We start from the raw sequence: 15,254 nt of genomic DNA on the forward strand, positions 1-15,254 counted from the left end.
GTTAGAATACTACAGGAGGACTGTCAGAATGTAATGTCATTCTGAGTTAGAATACTACAGGAGGACTGTCAGTGTCAGAATGTAATGTCATTCTGAGTTAGAATACTACAGGAGGACTGTCAGTGTCAGAATGTAATGTCATTCTGAGTTAGAATACTACAGGAGGACTGTCAGCATCAGAATGTAATCAGCACTTTACAGTCACACTCGATGAGACCCCATATCCCTCTTTTTCCCTTCCACCCTTTCGACCTATTTCTCTCCCTTCTTACCTCGTTCGCCTTCCCTCCCTCTCTCCCTCTTGCATTTTTAATACTCCTGCAAGTTTCTTACTGATGGTTTCCACTGAAGTCTGAGTTGAGCACACTCTTATCTTGACTCTGAATCGGCCTCTACACTGTAAAACCCGGGTAAGTTCTGGCTACTCAAACATTTTGAGGAAACAGATTTGACTGCCAGGGTTAAGAACAGTGGGAAGAAACTACTCAAGCCATTTAAACTGGAACAACCATTTCAGCAATGGGTGCCAAAATTCAATAATTGGATTAGTTTAGAAGAAAAAAATGTTATCTTTGTGTTGCCCAACTTTTGATCAATGAATCACTCAGTGTACATGCAAAAAACACAGATATTAAAAACTATTCCAAAATATCAATCTGCAGTAGAGCATGCTGGGAAAAAAAAAGTACATTTGTTTAAAAATAAATTGTTGGTGTGACTTCTCATTTAGTTTTAAACAGCTAACCTATATGAGAACTCCTTAAAGTCATGTGCACGAAATGCATATCAACAGAGCTGTCAGTAAAAGTCATCACAGGTAAGGTGTCTGAGCATCCCATAATAATGCCCTGAGGCATTAGGTTGATGTGCCAAAAGCCGTCTGTCACCACTTTCCACTCCCAGATTTAATTCCATGTCATTCCCAGTCTGAGAATTATTACTACTGTGGGAATATTTTATAAGATCCTGGCAGACCCCGATACAGAATTAGCAGGAAACAGGATAAAAAATGTGGAATTTGATTTGAGATTCTATATATTGCAGAGTGAATAAGAATGGCTAAAACACTGCCAATGCTGTGGGTTCCCATACACATCCTAATATTGAGTTGCACCCCCGTTTTCCCTCAGAACAGCCTCAATTCGTCGGGGCATGGACTTTGCAAGGTGTCGAAAGCGTTCCACAGGAATGCTGGCCCATGTTGACTCCAATGCTTCCCACAGTTGTGTCAACTTGGCTGGATGTCCTTTGGGTGGTGGACCATTCTTGATACACACATGGAAACTGTTGAGCGTGAAAAACCCAGCAGCATTGCAGTTCTTGACACAAACCGGTGCACCTGGCACCTACTACCATCACCCCGTTCAAAGGCATTTAAATCTTTTGTCTTGCCCATTCATCCTCTGAATGGAAAGAGCAGGTGTCCTTAATGTTTTGTATACTCAGTGTATATACAGTATATTGTATATTGCTGACATGCAGTCCAAGGCGGGGTTTTCCTTAAAAAAGTCCATACTGTATATATATATATATATATATATATATATATATATATATACACCAGTGGAGGCTGGTGGAGGGAGAGATAAGGAGGACAGGCTCATAATGGAATGAACAGAATCACACTCAAACAAACACAAGCCAAATGAAAGTTGTGCATTTACATTTGTCCACATTTCTTCATCTCGTTTACAGTAAACGTAACATACCAGTCGAAGGAGGGCTTCTCTCCGCAGTCAAAGACATCCTGCAGCTCTTTGACCAAGTTGGCCTGCCCTGGTAGCCTGAACAGGCCTTCTTCCCGTAGGCCCCACTTGCGTATAAAGCCCACACACTGCTCCACCAGCATGGGGGCCTGCCTGTTCCCATAACGCCTCTCGTACCGCACCGTCTCCTCCAGCTTCTGACCAAAGATACCTGGCAGAGACACAAACACACGCGCAGCTCAATGTTAGTATGTAGGATGTATATTGTGCTTTTCTTGTTAAATCTGTGTTTGTTTTTTTTCTTCCAAAAGACATCCTGTACATGACGAGTAACGACTCATTGGCATGTTGAGGATGTTAAACAGCGATCAACTCACAGCTAAAGGTATCATAGGAAACATAACACTGTGTGCTATGAAGAATACTGCATTAGTGTTCAGTTAAAAGTGATTTTTTTAAAAGACGGACTAACTGGCAGTGGACATGTTTTGAGGATTTTCACAATTAGATTTTTTTTATAGCATTTTCTTCTAGAACATTAAAGGGAAAATATCCTGTCAAACCATGGCATCACATCAAGCCCATTAAAAAACAGACCAGATTTATCCCCCGATCTGAATGTATCAAATAGGGAGAAACTGGCTCATGTTACTAAAGCCACACAGATAACAGCATCAAAGAGAACATGGGGATCCTAAACCATCTGATTAATTCCAATGGAATCTGTTTTTCTGTTCTCAGCCTAAAATAGATCTGACTCTGACCACTGTAGTAAAGAAAATGTATTATTAATCCTACACAAAACACCTACAAATCCAAGAGATTAAATCAAACCTCCTCTCCTCTCCTCTCCTCTCCTCTCCTCTCCTCTCCTCTCCTCTCCTCTCCTCTCCTCTCCTCTCCTCTCCTCTCCTCTCCTCTCCTCTCCTTTGTTTGGTTCTCCTCTCCTTTTCTCTGTTCTACTTTGTTCTGCTCTCCTCTCCTCTCATCTGGTCTCCTCTCCTGTCCTTTGTTTTGGGTCTCCTCTCCTTTTCTATGTTCTACTCTCTGCTGCTCTGGCCTTTTGTCTGTGGCAATCCATTAGAAACAAATTGTGATTCACATCAGACCTGGCTTCAAATAGTATTTGAAAAAAAAAAAAAAAAAAACGTTATCTGTGCTTGATTGAGCATGCCTGACTTTATGGACTAATAGTCCTAAAGAAGCAAAATCGGCAATCTGGCACTCCAGGCAGGATGACACAAACACTCAAAGTATTTGAACGATTTCAAATAGTGTTTGAACCCAGGTGTAGTTCACATTTAAAGGTCTCATGCGGACGGCGTTCAACAGGGGATTAGAGCTGCTAAGGCTGCCTTCCTGAGAGCGTTGGATCTGCTGCATACTGTTCTGGTCTCCAGACACAGACAGAGACAGAGGCCTGGCCCTGAACACAACATGTGGTAGGCTACAATGAGGTATGGCACAGTTAACAATGAGCAACTGCAATAGTCTAATTCTGTTGTTCAAAATCCTGCATGTCCCTAAAGTGTGTTGTTCCAATCTTACCAAAGAGTTGATACAGAGACATTCTGAAACATTGAGCTAATAAACAAAATAACGAAACACTCAGCAACACTCACTTATAATACAGTATCTTTGTCAACAGTATATCTCCACTCTAAAACCCAATAAGGAGCATGACATTGTCATCTCAAACACATAGGTTTTCCCAAATCAGCCCTAAGTGGTTCTGTTCTGGTATGTAAAGTCATAAAACACGTAACCCCTGTGACCCCTCTCTTCACACACGGCTGTGTCCAGACTTGTCGTGACGTGTTTACCTCACCCCTCTTGAAGCTGGCACAACTTGTCATTTTCCGGTAGATGATCCGATGAATAAAAAACTATGGTAAAAAATCAGAGCGCTGAAGGAACACAGTTTTAAAGTCCCCCGTGCTTCAGCATCGTTGGAGATGAGGGAAAAGACGAGTACGATCTGTGTATTCAAGCAGCTGTGTGAGCAGATAGAAAGACAGAGATGTGACAGGCATGTCCCCATGGGTATGATAACTTTGTCATTGTTTGTGGTTTTCAGTGAGGTCTCAGTTACTCTGTTTTTTGCAACAGCAGAGTACTGTGGTAAGAGTATTTCCAGATGTTTTCTCTACCCTGGGTTCTTCTTCCAGTCTTCTGTTTCTGTCCTTTCGGTCTCCATTCATTCAAAAACAGAAGTTGAAGAAATGTCTATAGAATGTGACGTCAGATCTTCACAAAATACACAGATTAAACTAAGAAAACCTCTCACTCATGAAAAGGAAGAGTGTCCAGACTACTTTCTACACAAGGACAGGCTTAAACAAAGTGTCCAGACTACTTTCTTCACAAGGAAAGGCTTAAACAAAGTGTCCAGACTACTTTCTCCACAAGGAAAGGCTTAAACAAAGTGTCCAGACTACTTTCTCCACAAGGAGAGGCTTAAACAAAGTGTCCAGACTACTTTCTCCACAAGGAGAGGCTTAAACAAAGTGTCCAGACTACTTTCTCCACAAGGAGAGACTTGAACAAAGTGTCCAGACTACTTTCTCCACAAGGAGAGGCTTGAACAAAGTGTCCAGACTACTTTCTCCACAAGGAGAGGCTTGAACAAAGTGTCCAGACTACTTTCTCCACAAGGAAAGGCTTGATCAAAGTGTCCAGACTACTTTCTCCACGAGGAAAGGCTTGAACAAAGTGTCCAGACTATTTATCCACAATGAAAGGCTTGAACAAAGTGTCCAGACTACTTTCTCCACAAGGAGAGGCTTGAACAAAGTGTCCAGACTACTTATCCACAAGGAAAGGCTTGAACAAAGTGTCCAGACTACTTTATCCACAAGGAGAGGCTTGAACAAAGTGTCCAGACTACATTCTCCACAGGGAGAGGCTTGAACAAAGTGTCCAGACTACTTTCTCCACAAGGAGAGGCTTGAACAAAGTGTCCAGACTACTTTCTCCAGTAAAGGAATACAAGGAAAAGAGGATGAGAAATGTCAGTAGAAATTCCGCAGGCCATGAATCTGAGAGTGTTATCCAGAGGCCACATATAGCAGTTCAGAGTGTGTGTGCACATTTGTTTGTTTGTGTGTACGTTTGTGTGTGTGTGTAGATCTGTGGGTGTATTAGCAGAGGTGGAAGGCTACTGTAGATTTAAACACGTAAATCCTCCTGACATGCTGGCCGGGCCAGGCCGGGTGAGGAGAGTCTGGCTTTTATACAGACTCCCTGGATGGTCGACCGTCTAGTCTGGTCTGGAGTGGAGACTGTGACAGCTTTACCACAGCCAATTAGCAACCTCCTTCAACACTCAGGTCCTGCCAGGTCAACTCCTCTCCTCAAGCTTACTGCCTGCTGAGCTGAGTGCTCCCGGCCCCTCCCCTCTTCACTCCATACAACACAGTCCTCTTGTCGTCCTAACCCTCCATTCTATTGCCTCCAAACATCCAGTCAAGGGAGAGAGAGAGAGAGAGAGAGAGCTCAGGAGAAAGAGAGAGAGGCCCCTCTCAACTGCCCTCCGTTGTCTGACGTAGTGTGGTGAATGCTGTTCAGGCCGCCAGACACACACACACACCCACACACACACACACCCCCACACACACATTCTAGCGCTAATAATTTCCACTGTGCTCTCTCATGGTGCTCTCTTGACTGAGCCAAAGCCCTCGGGAGTATGAGTCCTCAGGAGTATCTGTCCTCAGGAGTATCAGTCCTCAGGAGTATCAGACCTCAGGAGTATCTGTCATCAGGAGTATCAGACCTCAGGAGTATCAGTCCTCTGGAGTATGAGTCCTCAGGAGTATCAGTCCTCTGGAGTATCTGTCCTCAGGAGTATCCGTCCTCAGGAGTATCTGTCCTCAGGAGTATCAGTCCTCTGGAGAATCAGTCCTCTGGATTATGAGTCCTCAGAAGTATCAGTCTGCAGGCTTATCAGTCAGGCTTATCAGTCCTCAGGAGCATCAGTCCTCAGGAGTATCAGTCCTCAGGAGTATCAGTCCTCCTGAATATCAGTCCTCAGCAGTATCAGTCCTCAGCAGTAGGAAGAGTTTGGTCTCCTTGCTGTGGAAGTCTGGGTGCGAACGACTGTGAGAAAAATACATTCTATTCCCAAATGCATTAACATTTACGATCGTGGCTCTTGTTCGAGCCACTGCTCGCTCTGTTTGCTACAAATATACCGGGGTACACAGGGGGTACTGTAGAAGATTCATGAGACCATAGGCTTACTGGTCAAATGCACACGAGGGGGTACTTCAGGGGTACTCCGGACAGAGCAAAAGTCAGTTGGTGGTACAGAAAAAGGTTACGGCTGGTCCACCTCATTCCTTTCATCTAAAGCCAAGAGCTCAATGTCGTTAGACTATTTTATAGGGCTATAGTCTCCAGTTGGCCATAGCTCCTCTCTCTCAGCATATTGGAGCTATTTGTTTGAGTGGTGTGTGTTTGAGTGGTCTCTCTACAATAGAAAGCCTTATATTACATTATTCTCCCAGTTGCGAAACAGCCGACAGGGAGGAGGTGAGGGCCCTGGTGGAGTGGTGCCAGGAAAATAACCTCTCCCTCAATGTCAACAAAATGAAGGAGCTGATCGTGGACTTCAAGAGACAGCAGAGGGAGCACGCAACCATTCACATCGACAGGGCTGCAGTGGAGAAGGTGGAAAGAAGCTTCAAGTTCCTCGGCGTACACATCACTGACAATGTAAAATGGTCCACCCACACAGACAGTGTGGTGAAGAAGGTGCAACAGCGCCTCTTCAACCTTGCCTTGGCCCCTAAGACCCTCACAAACTTTTACAGATGCACCATTGAGAGCATCCTGTCAGGCTGTATCACCGCCTGGTACGGCAACTGCACCGCCCTCAACCGCAGAGCTCTCCAGAGGATGGTGCGGCTTGCACATCGCATCACTGAGGGCACGCTGCCTGGCCTCCAGGACATCTACAGCACCCGGTGTCACAGGAAGTCAAAGAAGATCATCAAGGACTGTTCACCCCGCCGAGCCAAGGCCTGTTCACCCCGCTACCATCCAGAAGGAAGTGCATCAAAGCTGGGACCCAGAGACTGACTGGTCACTTGAATAATGTTTACTGTTTTACCCACTTCATATGTATATACTGTATTCTAGTCAAGTTCATCCTATTTAACTATTGCTGTACATATACTATTCTGTTCTTCAGATATACTACATATTCTATCCACAGACTGTCCATAATGTCTATACATCCCATCACATATATATTTATACTCCGGAGTCCAACATTGCTTATCCTAATATTTCTATATTTCTTATTTCCATTATTTTCCTTTTTAGATGTGTGTGTATTGTTGTGTATTGTTAGATGTTACTGCACTGTTGGAGCTAGGAACAAGCATTTCACTACACCCAGAATTACATCTGCTAAATATCGGTATGTGACCAATACAATTTGATGTTGATTTTCTCCTCTCTCTGCTCTGTGGGAACTGGATCCAGGGGGTCTGTAAATCATGTAATTGTACAAATATTCTTCACAGGCTTTGATCCCACAAGAGCTAATCAAAGAACACACACTCTTAGAAGAGGTACTGACTAACGGAGGACAAACTATACGAATAAACAAATAGAGTCAGACAGTCGTCTCTCCTGGCTGTGGATGAGAGTGCAAATAGAGTCAGACAGTCGTCTCTCCTGGCTGTGGATGAGAGTGCAAATAGAGTCAGACAGTCGTCTCTCCTGGCTGTGGATGAGAGTGCAAGGGAAATTCCTCGGATGTTGTCAACATGAAATGACTACCCTTTCACAGAGCCAGAAAAGGTACTATTATCCAACACACAGTATGTCTACAGAATAGCCTGGTTCAATGGTATCCAATATACATTGACATTTAAACACAGCAGAGAGGGTAGAAGAAGAACTGTCAGCAGCAGTAAATATTTCACAGGATGGTAATGTATTCAATCATTGTGCATTTCGTCCTTACAAGAGGACCTTTTCTAAAATGTCAAGATCTTTAGAAAAATATTCCAAACAATGAAAAATAACGCTAGCTTCAAGTATAATAAAGGCTTGCCATTTTTCAGACTAAAGTTAAATCGAAGGAATGTAAATTAAAGATAATTATTCAAGTCCCTATACTTTACAGCTGAACATAGAGAACTAATCGTAGACAGAGATATCAGCAGAGAGAACAATGCCAATGAATGGAAAAGATGGAAACACCAACTGATAGAGAAAGATAGACCAACATAAAGATAGCACAGACTAAGATAGACCAAGATAAAGATAGCACAGACTAAGATAGATCAAGATAAAGATAGCACAGATTAAGATAGACCCAGATAAAGATAACATAGAGAAGGATAGACCAAGAGAAAGATAGCACAGACTAAGATAGACCAAGATAAAGATAGCATAGAGAAGGAGAGACCAAGAGAAAGATAGCATAGATAAAGATAGCAATAGAGCTAGCATAGAGAAGGATAGCATAGAGAAAGATAGCATAGATAAAGATTGACCAAGATAAAGATAGCATAGATAAAGATAGCAATAAAGATAGCACAGATAAAGACTGACCGTGATAAAGATAGCATAGATAAAGATAGCAATAAAGATAGCATAGATAAAGATAGCAATAAAGATAGCATAGATAAAGATAGCATAGATAAAGATAGCATAGAGAAAGACAGCATAGAGAAAGATAGCATAGATAAAGATAGCATAGATAAAGACAGCATAGAGAAAGATAGCATAGATAAAGATAGCATAGATAAAGACTGACCAAGATAAAGATAGGATATAGAGAGCAACACATGTGCTTAAGGGGTTGGGTGGCCCTGTCTTGACCATCATGGAATCGCTACACCTTTTTGGGTTGATGTGATATTGTACCTGGCTGACCTGGTGACCTGGTGACCTTGAGGCACAGTAATATCACACAGGACAGGTAAAAGCCCGCAGAGTACCTGGTCTCATTGGATGGAACTCCATCTTCCTAAGACCGCCCTTGGGGAGTGCCTGGCTGACTGGCTACTCAGACTACACAGGTTGGTGAGTGGGCTCTTACCCAGCCGGGATACACTCGGTACACACACGCGCGAGTTGGAACACAAAAGGAGACCCATTCCACATGGAGTGCTAGTAAATTGCACTAATGTTGATTAGCTTAGTATCAGATCATAAAGATTGATGAGGAATAGATGTAACAAAATTGATTTTAAACACCACCTCATCTCCACAAATTAACCACCAGTAGGTAACAAATCATAAAAGCACATTTTCCAGAGTAAGAGAGAACTTCTCTACCTAGATGTCATGTCTACCCCCCTGTTAGCCACCCTGACAGCTTAGTGGAGTCTGCCACTAGCATAGTCAGTGTAGTCAGCTCAGCTATCCCCAGGCACGTGTCTGTGCCTCGATCTAGGTTGGGCAAAACTAAACATGGCGGTGTTCGCCTTAGCAATCTCACTGGAATAAAGACCTCCTCCATTCCTGTCATTATTGAAAGAGATTGTGATATCTCAAATCTCAAAATAGGGCTACTTAATGTCAGATCCCTCACTTCAAAGGCAGTTATAGTCAATGAACAAATCACTGATCATAATCTTGATGTGATTGGCCTGACTGAAACATGGTTTAAGCCTGATGAATTTACTGTGTTAAATGAGGCCTCTCCTCCTGGTTACACTAGTGACCATATCTCCCGCCATCCCGCAAAGGCGGAGGTGTTGCTAACATTTACGATAGAAAATTTCAATTTACAAAAAAAACAATTGACTGCGTTTTCCTCTTTTGAGCTTCTAGTCATGAAATCTACGCAGCCTACTCAATCACTTTTTATAGCTACTGTTTATAGGCCTCCTGGGCCGTATACAGCGTTCCTCACTGAGTACCCTGAATTCCTATAGGACCTTGTAGCCATGGCAGATAATATTAAAATGTTGGTCACTTTAATATTCACCATTTTATTATGTTTGCAATCGCAACAAATAATCTGCTCAGACCCCAACCAAGGATCAAAAGCCGTGCTATAAATTCTCGGACAACCCAAAGATTCCTAGATGCCCTTCCAGGCTCCCTCCACCTACCCAAGGACGTCAGAGTACGAAAATCGGTTAACCACCTAACTGGGGAACTAAATTTAACCTTGCGTAGTACCCTAGATGCAGTCGCACCCCTAAAAACAAAAAACATTTGTCATAAGAAACTAGCTCCCTGGTATACAGAAAATACCCGAGCCCTAAAGCAAACTTCCAGAAAATTGGAACGGAAATGGTTCTACACCAAACTGGAAGTCTTCCGACTAGCTTGGAAAGAATTGAAGAGCCCTCACTGCTGCTCGATCATCCTATTTTTCCAACCTAATTGAGGAGAATAAGAACAATCCGAAATGTATTTTTGATACTGTTGCAAAGTTAACTAAAAAGCAGCATTCCCCAAGAGAGGATGGCTTTCACTTCAGCAGTGATACATTCATGAACTTCATTGAGGAAAAGATCATGATCATTAGAAAGCAAATTACGGACTCCTCTTTAAATCTGCGTATTCCTCCAAAGCTCAGTTGTCCTGAGTCTGCACAACGCTGCCAGGACCTAGGATCAAGGGAGACACTCAAGTTTTTTAATCCTATATCTCTTGACACAGTGATGAAAATAGTCTTGGCCTCTGAACCTTCAAACTGCATACTGGACCTTATTCCAACTAAACTACTGAAAGAACTGCTTCCTGTGCTTGGCCCTTCTATGTTGAATATAATAAATAGCTCCCTATCCACCGGATGAGTACCAAACTCACTAAAAGTGGCAGTAATAAAGCCTCTCTTGAAAAAGCCAAACCCAGAAAATATATAAAAATATCGACCTATATCGAATCTCCAATTCGTCTCAAAATAAATTTTAAAAGCTGTTGTGCAGTAACTCACTACTTTCCTGAAGACAAACAATGTATACGAAATGCTTCAGTCTGGTTTTAGACCCCATCATAGCACTGAGACTGCACTTGTGAAGGTGGTAAATTACCTTTTAATGGCGTCAGACCGAGACTCTGCATCTCTCCTCGTGCTCCTAGACCTTAGTGCTGCTTTTGATACCATCGTTCACCACATTCTTTTGGAGAGATTGGAAACCCAAATTGGTCTACACGGACAAGTTCTGGCCTGGTTTAGATCTTATCTGTCGGAAAGATATCAGTTTGTCTCTGTGAATGGTTTGTCTTCTGACAAATCAACTGTACATTTCGGTGTTCCTCAAGGCTTCGTTTTAGGATCACTAATGTTTTCATTATATATATTTTACCTCTTGGTGATGTCATTCGGAAACATAATGTTAACTTTCACTGCTATGAGGACGATACACAGCTGCACATTTCAATGAAACATGCTGAAGCCCCAAAATTGCCCTCACTGGAAGTCTGTGTTTCAGACATAAGGAAGTGGAAGGCGGCAAATGTTTTACTTTTAAATTCAGACAAAACAGAGATGCTAGTTCTAGGTCCCAAGAAACAAAGAGATCCTCTGTTGGATCTGACAATTAATATTGATGGTTGTATAGTCATTTCAAATAAAACTGTGAAGGACCTCAGCGTTACTCTGGACCCTGATCTCTGTTTTGACGAACATATCAAGAATATGCTTTTTTCTATCTTCATAATATTGAAAAAATCAGAAATTTTCTGTCCAAAAATTGTGCAGAAAAATGTATCTATGCTTTTGTCACTTCTAGATTAGACTACTGCTATGCTCTACTTTCCGGTTACCCGGATAAAGCACTAAATAATCTTCAGTTAGTGCTAAACACGGATGCTAGAATCTTGACTAGAACCAAAAGATTTTATCATATTACTCCAGTGCTAGTCTCTCTATACTGGCTTCCTGTTAAGGCAAGGGCTGATTTCAAGGTTTTACTGCTAACCTAACTAAGCATTACATGGGCTTGCTCCCCACCTATCTTTCCAGTTTGGTCCTGCCGTACATACCTACACGTACGCTACGGTCACAAGACACAGGCCTCCTTACTGTCCCTAGAATTTCTAAGCTAACCGCTGGAGGCAGGACTTTCTCCTATAGAATTACATTTTTATGGAATGGTCTGCCTATCCATGTGAGAGATGCAGACTCGGCCGCGACCTTTAAGTCTTTATTGAAGACTCATCTCTTCACTAGGTCCTATGATTGAGTGTAGTCTGGCCCAGGGGTGTGCAGGTGAACGGAAAGGCACTGGAGAGATGAACCGCTGTCTCTAACTCTGAATGACCGGCTATGTTGCACCCTCTACAACCACTGTGATTATTATTAGCTGACCCTGCTGGTCATCTACGAACGTTTGAACATCTTGGCCATGTTCTGTTCTAATCTCCAACCGGCACAGCCAGAAGAAGACTGGCCATTCCTCAGAGCCTGGTTCCTCTCTAGGTTTCTTCCTTGGTTCTGGTCTTTCTAGGGAGTTTTTCCTAGCCACCGTGCTTCTACATCTGCACTGCTTGCTGTTTGGGGTTTTAGGCTAGGTTTCTGTACAGCATTTTGTGACATCGGCTGATATATAAAGGGCTTTATAAATACATTTGATTGATTGATTGGTGTGGGCAGCTACTGAACAGCTACTGAACAGCTACTGACGCTATCCTGGGCCAAACCCTTTGGTTAAGCAAGCTCCCTGCCTCTACAGTACCAGGCTGACCAAACAGAACATGACCCACAATTTTAATCGCATCTCTAGGGTATTATCTCTCCAATAGCCTCAGTCTCAGTCTCAGTCTGTGTGTGTGTGTGTGTGTGTGTGTGTGTGTGTGTGTGTGTGTGTGTGTGTGTGTGTGTGTGTGTGTGTGTCCCACTGCAGCAATATGTCAAAGGAAGCCCTCCTGTATAGGAGGCTGTGTGCTGAGGGTGCAGTGTGTGTGTGTGTGTGTGTGTGTGTGTGTGTGTGTGTGTGTGCAGTTGTAAATTTGCCAGTCTTTTTTGACTAAAATATATAATTTGAATAATGATTTAGTCATTTTCATTATCATTTAGTCATTATAGATATTGTCAAAATGACAAAAACTGTGGGCCATTTTAGTCAACTAAATTCCCTTTAATTTTAGTCACATTACATTTGTATTGTCTCATTTAACCTATAGTAAACATAAATCACTGACTCATCAATATTCGACAGACCCCTCAGCAACATTGGTGTCCTAAAGTATAACGTGAGTTAATGACTGTTTTGCCAGGTGATGTAGTCGAGCCACTAAACCTTGAGTCTGAAATCGAGTCCCAAGTCCTTACGTTGCATCCTGTTGAACGACATGCCCCAGGTTGTTAGCTATAGCTAGCTAACGAGGTAACGTGACTGAACAATTTGTAGCCTAAACAAATGGTCTGTTCCTGCATGTAGCCTTGTTTACGGTCTGCCAATGCACGATAGAACGGAGAAAAACGCAGTGCCGGTATTATGGGTCATATTTTATGAATGGTATTATGGGTCATATTTTTTGAATGGTATTATGGGTCATATTTTTTGAATGGTATTATGGGTCATATTTTATGAATGGTATTATGGGTCATATTTTATGAATGGTATTATGGGTCATATTTTTTGAATGGTATTATGGGTCATATTTTATGAATGGTATTATGGGTCATATTTTATGAATGGTATTATGGGTCATATTTTTTGAATGGTATTATGGGTCATATTTTCTTAATGGTATTATGGGTCATATTTTTTGAATGGTATTATGGGTCATATTTTGTGAATGGTATTATGGGTCATATTTTATGAATGGTATTATGGGTCATATTTTATTAATGGTATTATGGGTCATATTTTTTGAATGGTATTATGGGTCATATTTTGTGAATGGTATTATGGGTCATATTTTTTGAATGGTATTATGGGTCATATTTTCTTAATGGTATTATGGGTCATATTTTATTAATGGTATTATGGGTCATATTTTTTGAATGGTATTATGGGTCATATTTTATGAATGGTATTATGGGTCATATTTTTTGAATGGTATTATGGGTCATATTTTGTGAATGGTATTATGGGTCATATTTTCTTAATGGTATTATGGGTCATATTTTCTTAATGGTAAGGACTAGAATCAAGAACTGCATGGTGCATCTGTGCTGATAATATTAATTGTGATTGTCGATGAAAATCTCTTAATCTCTCCAAACACTCTTGTCCAGTCCACTGGACAGCGATAATTTCGTCATGTCTCATTTTAGTGAAATGAAATGAAAAATAATATATGTTAGTTCTATTTTTTTCTGTGTCTATTTTGTCAATTACGGTCTCATCAACTGCCACAAAAAAATTGCTGAGTCATTATTTTTGTTGACGAAATCAACACTGGTGTGTGTGTGTACGCGCGTGTCTGTGTGTGTGTTAGAGCATACAATTAGCACATAGTAACACACAATCTGTGTTGTTGATTCAGAGATCAAATGTTTCCTTAACAAACGCAGAGTTGAATGAGCTTTGCTTTATTTTTGACAAGACATTCAACTCCAGCCTCCAGATGGAATGACCGGTAGCACCATATGTTCATTCACAGAGACATGCCCTCCTGATAAAAATGACACTATAGTGTTAATCACTGAGACATGCCCTCCTGATAATAATGATTTATTGTGCTAAAAAACAACGTATAGAGCCAGTCACAGATTAAGTCTAGTCTAGTCTAGTCTTGGACTGAAACGCATGCATCATGGGTGCACTAACTAACCTCCACCAAATGGGGCCCATATGACCCTGTGTACTAACCTCCACCAAATGGGGCCAATATGACCTTGTGTACTAACCTCCACCAAATGGGGCCAATATGACCCTGTGTACTAACCTCCACCAAATGGGGCCAATATGACCCTGTGTACTAACCTCCACCAAATGGGGCCAATATGACCCTGTGTACTAACCTCCACCAAATGGGGCCCATAAGACCCTGTGTACTAACCTCCACCAAATGGGGCCCATATGACCCTGCGTATGGTCTTCACCCAATCCTCCATGTCATTCTGGGTGCTGGCCATAAGAAGGTATGTCTCATGATTCGCTGTCATCCGCTCCCTGTCTCCTCCTGCAAGGAAGGAAGATCAGAATGAAGGAAAAAACAAAGCGTGAGTAAAACATGAAGACTTGACGAGGACCGAAGATGTCTCCATGGAAACCACATGGAACAGTGGAGGCTGCTGAGGGGAGGACGGCTCACAATAACGGCTGAAACAGAGCGAATGAAATGGCATCAAACACCTGGAAACCGTGGAAACTATGTGCTTTGTTATATTTTTACCATTCCACTAGACCATCCTCCCGAATTAAGGTGCCACCAACCTCCTTTGACATGGACGCATAGAATGCATAGTTTCTTTTTTTTATCATTCGAAAACATTAAATGGTAGGGTACGGTAATAACAGTTATCATCTGCTATAACATTACTAACATAATAAGAACACAATAAATTGTCAAAACCACAGTAAATTACTTATTCAGTAATAACAGTGTCAGCCTAACAGATGCTTTTCGGAAGTGGGTCTGTGTCTGTGGTGTTATAATGGTCTGTAATTACAG

The 15,254-nt window shown here is 41.9% G+C and overlaps 1 protein-coding gene across 4 annotated transcripts in view; it reads right to left on the reverse strand.

The window, feature by feature from the left end:
* Positions 1 to 15,254, reverse strand: part of LOC139422692 (Rho GTPase activating protein 24) — a 209,303-nt gene that overhangs the window by 13,725 nt on the left and 180,324 nt on the right. For all 4 annotated transcript variants that reach the window (XM_071173907.1, XM_071173905.1, XM_071173908.1 and 1 more), the window contains 2 exons: positions 14,640 to 14,762; positions 1,710 to 1,917 (listed from right to left, as the gene is read on the reverse strand). In XM_071173907.1, the coding sequence (XP_071030008.1) occupies positions 1,710 to 1,917; positions 14,640 to 14,762 (331 nt within the window). The remainder of the gene's footprint in view (positions 1 to 1,709; positions 1,918 to 14,639; positions 14,763 to 15,254) is intronic.

Source organism: Oncorhynchus clarkii, chromosome 12 (assembly GCF_045791955.1).
Source record: "Oncorhynchus clarkii lewisi isolate Uvic-CL-2024 chromosome 12, UVic_Ocla_1.0, whole genome shotgun sequence".
In the NCBI taxonomy this organism is placed as follows: domain Eukaryota; kingdom Metazoa; phylum Chordata; class Actinopteri; order Salmoniformes; family Salmonidae; genus Oncorhynchus; species Oncorhynchus clarkii.